Consider the following 14033-nt stretch of genomic DNA (forward strand, 5'->3'; position numbering starts at 1 on the left):
ATGTTTTGTCAGGTCACTTCCTGTTTGTGTGAGACTCTCGTTCCTGCACAGCTCGACATTCAGAGCTTCTCACTGACTCAGGATCAGCTCGACGTGACTGATACAGCCAGTTAGCTTAGCATAAAGAGTGGAAACAGCTAGCCTGGCTCTGTCACAAAGGTCATATAATCCAGGTAGCAGCACCTGTGAAGCTCAGATCAACATGTTGTCTGGATGATGCCCCCGTTCATGTCATTGTTAAATCACAACACTCAGCTTTAAGTACAAAAATGTGTTTATTGTTGCGTACATTTGGCGTAAAGGTTGTGATTGGAATGTGTCTGTAATCAACTGAGCAGGTCAGACAGTCGCCACAGAACAAACAGTAACTGAAGGTGGAACATGCAGCGCTGCAAAGAAAAACAAATCCGTCACGATTCACCTGCTTTACTGCTGCGGACGATCATGTTAAAGAAAAACATTCAAATAAACTGAACCAATCTGATTGTTTATAGAAACAGAAGTGACGTCCTGCTTGAGTGTAAAGCCTGAACTCTTCTGAAGTGAACGTGAGCTAAAGCAAATCAGCCTCTTTACCTTCAGACATCAATATTTTGAAATGTGTAACGAACCGTAAATTAGCAGAAACCTGGAATATTCAGTATTACTGATGGAGGGTTTGTTCTGTTTAAAGTCAGAGCTACCGGTGGCAGACTCTTCAGGCTCTCTTCATGCCACGAGCCATGAGGCAGGCAAACACCGTCATCACCATCTTGGGTTTGACCTCCACCAGGTCCTCAGGTAGTGCGTACACCCGGGCGCCGATCTTCCTCGCCATGGAGATGGCGTATCTGGCAACACAATGACAACGGTCAGCAGGTGGCAGTAAGACGAACTGTTAGCATGATATCATGACCTGGGACCTGTTAGCTTTAGCCTGAGTCTGTTAGCATGGTATCATGACCTGGGACCTGTTAGCTTGATATCATGAACTGGGTCCTGTTAGCTTTAGTCTCAGTCTGTTAGCATGGTATCATGACTTGGGGCCCGTTAGCTTTAGCCTCAGTCTGTTAGCATGGCATTATGACCTGGGACCTGTGAGCTTTAGCCTCAGTCTGTTAGCATGATATCTTGATCTAGGACCTGTTAGCTTTAGCCTCAGCCTGTTAGCATGATATCACGACCCAGGACCTGTTACCTTTAGCCTCAGGCTGTTAGCATGATGTTAGGTCCCAGGTCATAACATCATGCCAACAGCCTGAAGCTAAAGCTAACAGGTCCCAGGTCATGTTAGCTTTAGCCTCAGTCTGTTAGTATGATATCATGACCCAGGACCTGTTAGCTTTAGCCTCAGGCTGTTAGCATGATATCATGACCTGGGACCTGTTAGCTTTAGCCTGTTCAGGAGCATTTCTAAGACACATTTCTCTAAACAACCACACAGACTAACAGCTGAAATTAACTGAAAACGATTAAACTGTCGACCTCGATGAAATCGCTCTGGACTAATCTTCAAACAATCGATTTGAGGTTTTAAATAACGACAATGAGGAGTAAAAACATCTGTACACACTTTGCGTTGTTGAGTTTCTCCTCTTCAGTCAGGTCTTCTGTCTTCAGCAGGTCGTATCTGATGGATCCAGGTTGGATGGCATCGATCAGGTCCAGAACCGGCATGCTGCTGCTGATAGACCCGTCCTACACACACACACACACACACACACACACACTCAATCTCTGCAGTACACTGACGTCACGTTACGTAACTGCTGCTAACTCGCCGTCTAAAGCTATCTGAGCTAGTGTAGCAGGAGGCGTCGGCTACCTTGAAGCTGCTGATGGTGGGTTTTCCAGCCTGTGTGAGCGTGTCGTTGACCCAGCCCACGATGGTGTCGTCGGTCACTTTCTGGCCGTCGCCCAGGTCCTCCAGGATGTTCAGGGTGTATCTGAGGGAACAGACAGCATGAACACCTGCTTTCAGGAGACACGAGTCCGTCCGCTGAGGACGTGTCCTCGCCGCCCGAGCATCGGCGTGACCGTCGTTACCTCCTCATGAGCTGCCAGAGCAGAGCGAGGGTGAGGGTTCGATTCCCTGCGTTCAGGTCCTGACCCGCGATGCCCACCAGAGAGAACTTGGCCTCCTTCTTTCCCAGCTCCACGGCGTAGTTACAGTTTTCCAGCTGCGACAGACAGTTATTGATCACAAAACCAGCAGTGATTGATCCGTGCTGATGGCTCGCTGTGTGTGTGTGTGTGTGTGTGTGTGTGTGTGTGTGTGTCCTACCTTCTTCATGTTGCTGCCCAGTTTAGGATACGGAGGCTTGTTGACTTTGTCCCAGTCCACGGGTACCTTGATCTTCTCATACAACTGGAAGATCACCAGGGCATCATCAATGTCTCTGTAACACACACACACACTTCACATTAGATCTCTCAGACGTTACAGGATCTGTCTGCAGCCACACTTCTGTTCTTTATTATGAGGCTGCGTTTTGCTGCATGTCTCCAGAGACAGGAAGTGTCTTTTATTGTGGAAGTCTCACAGGAACAAGAACAGGACGTCTTACGCGTAGAGGTGGTTGACACGAGGGTTGACCCCCAGCGAGTTCATCCAGTTCCTGAAGGTTCGCTCCTCCCTGGTTTCACCTGGAGGAAGACATGAGATCCGGATGAAAACCCTGTGAGGCTCGCCGTCGAGCTCCGGGAAGCCTGAAGCTCACCTTCGATGGAGCTCCAGTCGATGTCCTGGTTCTCGGGTTTCTTCAGGGCGGGGTACTTGTTGAACAGATTGGCCACGAAAGCCAAATTGAGTTTGGGGTTGCCACGGACGACGTCCGTCGGCATGACGAACTGCCTGCAGCCGAGCCGCTCGGCCTGCTCCAGCATGCACTCGGCCCGCTTCAGGTCCTCCTTCTCCTGCACGGACGGAAACAAGCGTCTTATTAACGTCCAGCACGTCTCGTCTCGTCCGCAGGGATTCAGGAAGTTTGTTTGGATTATTTTTAACTGATTCGATTCGCCTCCTCAAACGTTTTAATCCTGCTTCAACCATGTGAGGATATCTGTCACTTTGTTTAAAGGGCTTTTAAATAAAGTTTACTTTTATGATTATCATCATTACAACAATACAGTTGCCGATTCTAACAGGGGCCACCAGATCAGCTCTTTCTCCTTGTATGCAATATATACATTATATAAATTAAATTAGCAGATACCATCACTAAAATATTCCGAAATGATTCTTAACAGTTTACAGAACTTTGTTGAAATATTCCGTATAAAACCGAGAATGAGTTCAGAACATTTAATCCGCCGTGACTTTAAACCAGGCATCTCAAACCGGTTCCATAAAGGGCCGCGTGGCTGCAAGTTTTCATTCCAACCAAGGAGGAACACACCAGGCTGGAATCAATTAATCAGCTGATCTCAGTCTACAGCTGATAACTAAGTGATCCCTTGATGTTGATTGGTTGGCCTGATGTGCTCCTCCTGGGTTGGAATGAAAACCTGCAACCACGCGGCCCTTTATGGAACCGGTTTGAGATGCCTGCTTTAAACTAACCAGCAGAACATCTTCACTCATCATCCGCTCTGGGAACTTTATACAGCAGGTGCTTTTATTTTGAAACTGAAAATCCACTCATCCTGTGTTAACTCTGGTTTGAGATCTAAATAAATGATGTTCATACGTCCTTCAGAGCTGAAAGCACCTTCCAGCTGCTCAAATGGAGCATTTTGTGGCTTTTCTTTGTTTTGTGTGACAGTAAAATTAGTATCTTAAGATTCATGTACGACTAGTTTATTATTATATTATTATTAGACTTTCCATTATTTTCTGATGTTTGATAAACCAAATGAATCAATAACGAGAATAAGTGTCAGCTGCAGCTCTAATTCACACTGACACTCAGAGTAAAGCTCTTAAACAAGAGCTGATCGGTGATGTCAGTGGTATTTTAGCCGTGAGGTCAGTGAACGCATCGCGGAGCTGCAGAGATAATCAGACGTCATCGACTGTGTTTCAAACTCTTCCTTCAAAGTGTCTCATATGAGACGCATCCAAGTCTCACCCTGATCCCCGACATGTCGATGGCGATGGGGGGGATCCCCTCCTCGTCCCCTTTGGGTGCCACCTGGTTCAGGAGGTTGTAGTACGCCTTGGAGTCCTGAACCACACAGAAACAGTTTGGAACATTTGAATCGTTGTTAGACTCGAGAAACAGATCAAAGAAGAATGTTTCCACGATCAAGATCAATCAGCCGCACGGAAACGATCACGTTTCACAAAAAGCTAGTGTGTGTGTGTGTGTGTGTGTGTGTGTGTGTGTGTGTACCTTGATGTCAGAGCTGAAGTTGTTAATCTTGCCGCAGCCGGCCTCCTCCAGGTGATAGTTGGCCCAGCGTAGCAGCAGTTCTTCAGGGGAAAGTTTCATCAGATCCTCCAGACTCTCCCCATCACGCAGCAGAGCGATCAGAGCTACACACACACACACAGATTAATATGACAGGAAATGGGCTCGTTTTCTTTGTCTCAGAGGGACGTCCACACTGACACTGCTCTGTCTGTACTGTGTCTGTGAGCTTTAGAGGTACTGACAGGTGCTAGCTGTTTCTCTGTTTTCAGTCGGAATGCTAAGCTAAGCTAACAGGCTGCTGGCTGTAGCTTCATGTTGACTGTGCAGACATGAGAGTGGTATAAATCTGAACATCTGAATCTCAGCGAGAGAGCAAACGAGCAGATTTCTCAACACATTCAGATACTCCTTCAAACTCTGAAGATGTTTTTGCTGTTGCACTGGGGGGCATTAAACTGAGGTGAGTTCTTAAAGGGACAGTCTGGTGTAGGATGGATGAACTGCTGTGGACCGGGTCAGCAGCAAAAAGTATTTTAGCTCCTGAAAGCAGGCCCAGCTGCTCCTGCTGCTCTTCTATTTTTTTACTAACCCTGCGCCCAAAAATCAGGTCACCTCCAAACGACTGAATGGCCTGAAACTGGCTCCTGAACACTTTCCTCCCCTCCACACAGAGAAGATTCAGCTTCAGATCATCCCATTCATTTCAGATGGGGAATTTGTGCTACTCATATCTCTGGAGAGGAAAGTTGTACAGTGTCGTGGGCAGTGCATTTGGAAAGCCAGTGGCCGCATTAGTCAGGGCGGAGCTCGGTTTCAAGTCTCGAGCACCTTCCTGTCAAAAGTTATTCACAAAAAACTTGTTGGGGGGTAACCAAGTAGTAATCCCTATAACCTAACCAGAGGCCTTTACTACATAACTACAGGTGACACACACTGTGAGACACACTGTGAGACACACTGATACACACTGTGAGACACACTGTGAGACACACTGTGAGACACACTGATACACACTGTGAGACACACTGTGAGACACACTGATACACACTGTGATACACACTGTGAGACACACTGTGAGACACACTGAGACACACTGTGAGACACACTGTGATACACACTGTGAGACACACTGTGAGACACACTGTGATAATCTTTGATTTTCTTTGATTTTAAACACAGATCAACACACACGCGCGCACACACACACACACAAACACACACACACACACACACACACCTTCGTTCTTGGTGAGCTCGATGTCTGCGAACAGTCCGATCTTGATGACCTGCCACAGCAGACCCAGGACCAGGTGCTGCCTGCCCTCCTTTAGGTCTTCAGCCCCGATGTTGACCACGTGACAGCCGATGGCCGACGCAGAGTTCAGAGCCAGGTTCAGGTTCTCCTGTTGGACCGACGGCACAGGATGTAAAGACACTCACAGAGAAGGTGACACGTGATCAAACCGAGGACAGAATGCGACGGTCCTCTGCAGACACTTCCTGTCTCACCTGGATGGTGAAGGGCGTGAGCTTCTTCTTGTTGATGGTTCTCTCATCGATGGTGTCAGGCACAGACAGGTTGATCATCTTACTGATGGGAGACAACAGTTCAACAGGTATCAAGCATTTCCACAACAAAGAGCAACCTCAAACCACTTTCACGGAACACACAGACAATTCTGGAAAACCGCTGATACCGCTCTGTACCCTAAATATAGAGCTACAGCTAGCAGCCGGCTAGCTTAGCTTAGCACAAGGACTGGAACCAGCTAGCATGGCTCTGTGCAACAAGATTCATCTGCCAGCAGCTGTAAAGTTCATTAATGAGCAGGTTCTGTCCCGTTTATTTAATCTGTACAAACACGTGTGGTTCTATGGGAGGAAGGGGTTTGACTACTTCCTGCCTGGGTGCAGGGACTTCCTGGACTCTCTGCTGGTGACCTCCATCTAACAGTTGGTTTGTTTTCCTCAGTTTGCAGTGAGCTCTGGAGCTGCTGGCAGATGGATATGATTGGACCCTTGGACAGAGTCCCTGTTTCCAGTCTTTACGCTAAGCTAAGCTAAGCTAAGCAGCTGCTGGCTGTAGCTTCATAATTAGCACACAGACATGACAGTGGCATCGATGTGAAGGACACCGTCAGATGGCTCTGCGTTTGCAGGAGCTCGTACCAGAGAACGATCCCGTCTCCCACAGCCGTGAACAGGTCGTTGTTGTTGGGATCCATCGGCAGGATGTGTTTACAGTCCGCGTCCTTCTCCAGAGCTTTATTGATCCAGTTCACAAAGGCCACCTTCTCCTCCTCTGCAGGGAGAACAAAAGTCACCTCAGATCACAGACAGCAGCTGGACCAACAGCAGGTGAGACGTCCCGTCTGTGGTGATTCAATATTTAACTCTGAGGTTGGAATAAATTTCAGATTTAACTTTAAACTAGCAGCATCTCTCATCACCGCTCAGATAATCAATATACTGACGGTTTATCAGTAATTCGATCCAGGTGAACCACCAGAGACAAGACAGGTGTGACCTGGAGAAACTCTGCACGGGCTGAGTGTCCGTGACCTTTGACCCCTCAGGCAGCACGGACATCTTTGTATAAAGGACGTGACGACATGGACTCAGAGCACTTCAGAAAACTGTCGTTATGGCTACGTACGTACTGTAAGTGTGTGTGTGCGTACCATACTGTGTGTGTGTACTCTGTATGTGTGTGTGTGTGTGTGTGTGTGTGTGTACTGTGTGCGTGTGTGTACTGTGTGCGTGCAGACCTGAGTAGGAGTGCTGGGTTCCAGACTGCTCCGAGGTTCCTGCCACGTTACAGATCCCCTCCTTCTTGTTGATGGCCTTCCTGAAGGTCTTCGCCACCTCGCTGCTCTTCAGCCCCTGAACGATCTGAACGTTCAAAAATAAAGAAGGAGAAGAAGAAAGAATGATCTAAAGGTACTTCAGAGGAGGAAGAGGAGTAACAATCTCACATTCTACTGCACAACCAGTACTTCTACTGCATGAAGCTGATAATACTACAGTACTTTGACACAGTTGAATACAGGGCTTTGTGTGATGGAGTATTACAGTGTTGTATTAGTACTTCTCATTCAGTAAAGACTGAATATTTCTTCCATCGCTGCCCGTCTGTCTGATTTCATTCAACAGGAGCAACACAGAGTATGTGGCTGATACTTCATGTTACTCTGGAGTTACTGCAGTTTTTCTGTCCACAGCACAAAGTCAACTCTGCCCAAATCTGCAGCAGGTGTTAAATAAAGCTGGAAACCGTGATGAGGTCAGCGCTGACCGGCCGGAGATCAACCTGCAGCAGCTGAAACGTGCTTCTTTTACCTGGAGGACACACCTGCGGCTGTCCGTGCGACCGTCGAGCCCTGAACTCACCTGAGTGAACTCATCGAAGGTGAGCTGGTTGCTGGTCTTGGTCAGCTCCTGGACGATCTCTCGGATCTTGTAGCCCGGCAGAGCCAGGTTAGCGGCCCTGAACAGCTCGGTCAGCTCGTCTTTGCTGATAAATCCGTTGTTGTCCACATCTGGAGAAGGATGGAAGGTCAGAGGTCGAGGCGGGACACAGAGAGAAGAACATTATGTCACCTGTTGAGCTTTACTGAATTCACATGAGCTCACTTTGAAGCCCGGGGAGGATCTTCCTTGGATTTAAACCCACGACCACTTATAGAATCAGAGCGCTACCTTATGGTCTCATCCTATTGGCTAAAACTATTTATTCAATCGACCTTTATTGAAATCTCAAAGAATCATTGAACAGTTCAGTGTTTGTTGGTCCTTCCTTACTCAGAAACACAAGAGGAAATGATCCTATTACCAATCTTGGCGAAGGCCTCTCTCAGTTCCTCCTGCTCCTCTGGAGAGATGGGCACGGTGGCGGCCATGTTGACCTGAATCGGCGTGGAACCTGAAACTGACACGTTAAAAAACAGCATCAGAGTCAAAACCTGGCGAGAAGTTAAGCAGCGCAGAGAAGGAGGAAGTTAACAGATGTTACCCTCCCAACTGTGAGCTGTGATGCAAACTGCTCACAGTTCTCGCTTCTGCCGGCCTCCGACTTCCTGCTTCCACTTCCTGCCCGGCAGAGAAGTGTGTCTTTGTCTGTTACTGCTGTGTGTAATAAGACCTGAGCACCTGGTCCCACAGGTAATCTGAACTCTGGACAGCGGTGAGAAAAGAGTCCGGCTCTGATTCAACGCTGCACTTCTAGACCTCAGACTCACGACGGACAGTTTGAAGAGAGGAAGAAAACTGATGCAGTGGAACCAGAGATGATGTTTTTATTAATCCGCACACTCTGGCAACCACATTACCCACAATGCGACTGTGGATTGAGGGAAAATCAGTATAGTTCAACCTTAAGATAAAGTAATATTATCACTGCAAAATAAGCTAATGTCAGCATGCTAACAGGTTCACAATGATGAAACTGATATTAGCTTCTTCTACCTCCAACCACAACTTTAGAAAAGACACTGATGACTGAATGTGGACCAACACAACGTCCAAGTGAGACTCAGCCAGCTGAGACAGCTCCATCAGCTGAGACAGCTCCATCAGCTGAGACAGCTCCATCAGCTGAGACAACTCCATCAGCTGAGACAGCTCCATCAGCTGAGACAGCTCCATCAGCTGAAGAAGACCATGAGTCACAGCTTAAATCCTGGAAAATGACAGTAAGTGGACTCTTTGGATGAAAGATGCTCAAGAATCAAAGTGCTTGTCTTGAAGAGTTTCTGTGACACGCAGCATTTTTTACAGGACAGGGTCAAACCTGAACCCCCTAGCACAGAGATCTGAATCATGTCTCTAAGAAAACACACACCACATCTGTACCAACAGGGCTGAAGTCTCTGAGGACCTCTCTGGACCCTCGACCTAACCAGCATCTCTTCTTCCTGAGGAGACTCTAGAAGGTAAATCTGTCTCTCAGATTCTGGCGAACTTTAAACGTTTCACTATCGAGACCGTCTTTAAACCTGCATCTCGACACGTTACGACATCTGCTCCATCGTGGCTCTGCAGAGGGTGGTGCAAACTGCCCACCGCTGAGCAGAGTCTGCAGGGGGCTCACTGCACTGTCAGGGACACCTCTCTGACTGCCCTCCTCCCCACACACATGCACTTACTCTGCTATCTGTACTTCTGGTTAGGCGTTAAGCTGCATTTCGCTGTCTCAGTAGAGTGGTGACAAGGAAGCATACAGGCAGCTCCTTCAGCTACATGCTGCTTCACCCACAGTGTGTGAAGGACAAATACTGCAGCACCTTCCTTCCTGCTGCTCCACTAACACCCATACTGACTCACTCATGTGCAACATCAATAGTTCCTACGTGTAATAATGAGCATTATTTATATTATTATTTACTTATGTAAACTTTATTATATATATATATAGATATTAGACTGCACTAGTTTTAGCTAGCTGTACCTAATAAACTGGCCATGTGTGTCTATACTATCACGCAGTGTGAAGATGATTTTAACAAGCCTTCATTTTGGGATTTTATTCACTTTCTTGCTGAGAGTTAAATGAGAAGACTGATGCTCACGTTGTTTAGACATTACCCTGCACCAGCAGTAGGTTATCTTAGCTTAGCATAAAGACTGGAAACAGGGGGAAACAGCTAGCCTGGCTCCGTCCAAAGATGACTGTCTGGATAACAGATGAAACAAACCAGATATAAGAGTTTCAGGGGTGGATTTCATTACCCTCGGCCAGAGCCAGGCTACCTGTTTCCAGTCTTTATGCTAAGCTAAGCTCCAGCTTTCTGACATGAGAGTGGAACCAAGAAAGTGACTAAGCTCACAAAATGTGAAACTGTTCCTTCAAAGGAGAAACTAAAGGGGGAAGTTTAGTGATTTTAGTTTATTAATCTGAGGTTTAGAAACTGATCAGAAGTGTTTGCTTCTAATTCCAGAAATAATCATGATGTTGTTAACTTGAGAATGAGGAAGAGTGAAGCAACTTTTGAGAAGTAGGTGATCACATGACACACACGACATTTTATTTCAGTCTGCGATGATTCAGAGTGTGTGTGTGTGTGTGTGTGTGTAGCAGGATGTTAAGAAACTTTACGCTGATGATGCTCTAAACCACAGAGAAGACTTGAGCCTTACGGAGCGACTGAGCTTCCTGCTGTGATGGTGACATGTTTGAAGAGGAAACAGTGATGAGGCTCAGGGCTGAACTTTGTTTCTACTGATCACAACAACACGACCGTTCTGTTGGGATCGTAAAAACACCAAAAACTTCCTTCAGGTGATATGATACAAACCGTCTTTGGAAGAAATGACGTCACTGAGTAACTAGCTGCTAAATGTATTTGGTCAAAGAACCGAGCAGTTCACCTCATCCACTCCTCTTCTGAACAGATTCAGGGATGATTCATCCTGAACCAATCGCGGCTGAGCAGCAGTGAGGACACGTCAGTTATCCTTCACAGTTCAAAGAGGATGTAGGCCTCAAGTCTGGACACCTTCAGGTCTGTGAGCCAATCACAGTCACCGTACACGGGATGTGTCACTTCCTTTTCTGCCACTAAAGGATGAAATCACTCAAGCTGCTGCTTTTACAGCTAATTTCACTCCTTTAGTCTCAGGATGAGATGCTAACAGGTGCTAACAGTGTCTTCAGCAACTCAATGCTGACATTAAGCTAATGGGCTGTTAGCGGTGCAGTTAGCTTTTATCCTGAGCAGGAAGGAGCAGAACATGTTCCATTTCTCTATCTGTAAAGGTTCAGAGGTGGGCTGAGTCCAGTCACGTGAGCCCTGAATGTTATTCTGCTCTTACATCATTAGCTAATTCAAGGAGGAAGCCTGAAGCTAAACCAATGGAGACCACTGAAGCTGTTTTTCAGGACATTTGTCCCCTAAACGTCTTCACAGCTTCATGAAACGTGTCTGAAGTGACGAGAGTCAAACTGAGCCTCTGAACACTCTGTTAGCTCTGTTTGAGCTAACTATCGCTAAATGACTGTTAGCATCACTGAGCTGTGGCCTTAAACGCAGCACAACCGACACCTGAAGGACGCACAGAGACAGAGATTAGCTACTTGGGCCTTGCTTTAATCACTGAATTAATGTTTATTCAGACACCTCTTAATGCGTGGACACCAGGAAGATCAGCGTCTGCTCCTGCTGAAGCTACTGTGGATCAGTAAAATAAATGTTCTGTCAGAGCTCACAGGGTTCAGATTCCTGCAGCTTCCATCAGCTGACCGACAGAAAACAACCTGATGATGAACTGTTTCACCATCGAGCGTCTGACGGCTGTCAGGAACATCTGAAGAGGACGACCGGTTTCACAGTTTAGATTCCTTCATTCATAAAAAAATTATTTTCAGATGAATCGATAACGATATTAACTGTTAGAAATGTTCTTATCAAAGAAATGACTAATAAAACAAACGAGTGAGACGTTTCAACGAAGATCAACTGAAACCATGACGAGTCTTTAATGGAAACAAACTGACCTTTCAATCAATTACTGGAAAATGAGTCAATCAGAAAAGTGTTTGACTAATTCAAGTTCAAACCTCGACAATCCCAAAACTGAAAATCACTACATTATTCACTGCACTTCAGTAGGAGCAAAAATACTTCAAATAATCCCTGTTAGAGTTTATCAACATGAATGCATCATGTTTTAGAAGATGATCACATGTCTGAGTTATGTTTCAGATACTTGTGGAGTAAAAAGTCAAATGTTTCCATCTAATATGAAGAAGCAGAAAAAGGAAATACTGAAGCAGAAGTATAAAACTGTACTCAGTGTACTGCATTTCTGTGCTTCCACCACAGGACTTCCATATTGATCAGTGTGACGGTTCCTGAACGTCACTGATCAGCGCGTCTCACACGTGCTTCACCTTCATGAACTCCGTCCACATCACGTCCTCGTCCTTCTGCAGCACCAACTCTAAAACTGATGAAGCTCGTCCCCGCTGCAGCTTCTGGTCTCACTGCATCTGAGGGATTTTTTCAGTTGAAGTGAAGCTAACCGCAAACTTCCTTTTCAGTTTACTGCAGTGGTTTAACTTCTTCTTCTCCCCCCGCCCCCCCCGAAAGGCCTCAATCTGGCTTTAACTGCTCTCATCTGTTCCACTGCAGTTTCAAATGATTTCTGTCAAACGTGCTCAAACTGTAACAGGTTTCTTTGTTTCTTTGAGTTCGTTTGAGAAGTCTGTGAGCAGAGCTGGACCGCAGAGACGAGAGGTCCAGGTCTGGATTCTCAGAGTGTGTCAGAACAGACAGTGATCCACAGTGAAACACCTGGGTGGATCACAGGCCAGCTGATCTCATGTGTAGTTACCTGAGAGGTGAGGCGAGGAGGCTGCAGGTCTCTGGGCGTGGAGGATTACCGGTCTGTCTCTTCCTCCGGGTCCGTCTGGCTGCTGTGCTGCTCACTGCTCGACAGGCAGCGCACTGAGTCGGCACCAGCAGCGGGGCGACGGCGCATCTATTCAAATCTGCGAGGGAGGAAGTGACATGCAACGCCACAGAAACAGGAATTAAAGGCGCTTTGACTTTATATGGCAATGCTGGCTGCGAGTCAAGGTGACCCCCCCTCTGGAGGGAGTTCAGAGGGCTCGTCAGGACCACCACGAGACGTTCAGGTGTCACAGGACAGAAACCTCATCAAGAGTTCCTGTCAGTTACTTTAAAGCATTTTATTATCTTAAATAAAAGGACGACCAGTCAGACAGACAGACAGTCAGACAGTCAGACAGACAGACAGACAGACAGGTGTTCAGGGAGAGAGACAGACAGGTTGTTATGGATGAGAGATGGACAAGAAGACAGGTAGGTACAGAGATAGAGGACTAGTTAGAAAGACCATCAGGCAGGGGCACAGACAGGCAGTTAGAGAGACAGACAGGTAGTTTGAAATATTAATCAAAGGTAGAGACAGACAGGTAGTTAGAGGGAAAGACTGGTAAAAAAAGACAAGACAGCACACAAGAGACAGTATGAAAGACAGACAGAGAGGCAGGTGAAGACAGACAGAGAGACAGACAGACAGAGGTGTCTTGTTGTATTAATGTTGACACCATCCATACCCTCCACATGTTGGACCTGCTGCAGAGACCTGATCCACCTCAGACTCCACAGCATCATAGAGGCCCAGCACTGATGCTGGTGATCAGGTCTGACTCACAGTCTGTGATCCAGTTCATCTCAAAGGTGTTGGAGGTCAGGACTCTGCAGACCAGTAAAGACCTTCCACAGCAAACTGGAACCATTTCTTCATGGAGCTGGTTTTGAGCACGGAGTCACTGTCAGGAAACAGGAACGAGACAAACTGTGGAGGAAGCTGAATGGACACTCTTAATAATGAACATATCTCTGTATGCTAAAGTGTTTGGCCAATCACAGCCTCATAGTCTACCTTTAGCTTGTTAGCACTACAGTCCAGTGCAGTACTATACAGTGCAGTACTATACAGTCCAATGCAGTACTACACAGTGCAGTGCAGTACTACACAGTCCAGTGCAGTACTATACAGTGCAGTGCAGTACTATACAGTGCAGTGCAGTACTGTACAGTGCAGTACTATACAGTCCAGTGCAGTACTATACAGTGTAGTACTATACAGTCCAATGCAGTGCAGTACTATACAGTGCAGTACTGTCCAGTGCAGTACTATACAGTCCAGTGCAGTACTATACAGTGCAGTACT

The 14033-nt window shown here is 46.7% G+C and overlaps 1 protein-coding gene across 1 annotated transcript; it reads right to left on the reverse strand.

The window, feature by feature from the left end:
- Positions 1-256: 256 nt before the first annotated feature.
- On the reverse strand, positions 257-12822 carry lcp1 (lymphocyte cytosolic protein 1 (L-plastin)). The gene is made up of 16 exons (XM_041950122.1): positions 12666-12822; positions 8167-8262; positions 7725-7873; positions 7103-7226; positions 6504-6636; positions 5844-5925; positions 5572-5737; positions 4314-4456; positions 4050-4145; positions 2700-2895; positions 2547-2625; positions 2264-2378; positions 2026-2159; positions 1805-1925; positions 1553-1677; positions 257-830 (listed from the first exon to the last, which is right to left on the reverse strand). Exons 2-16 carry the CDS (start codon positions 8231-8233, stop codon positions 698-700), a joined length of 1863 nt encoding a protein of 620 aa, XP_041806056.1. The 5' UTR covers positions 8234-8262; positions 12666-12822; the 3' UTR covers positions 257-697.
- Between the last annotated feature and the right edge of the window lie 1211 nt (positions 12823-14033).

Source organism: Chelmon rostratus, chromosome 13 (genome assembly GCF_017976325.1).
Source record: "Chelmon rostratus isolate fCheRos1 chromosome 13, fCheRos1.pri, whole genome shotgun sequence".
NCBI lineage: Eukaryota > Metazoa > Chordata > Actinopteri > Chaetodontiformes > Chaetodontidae > Chelmon > Chelmon rostratus.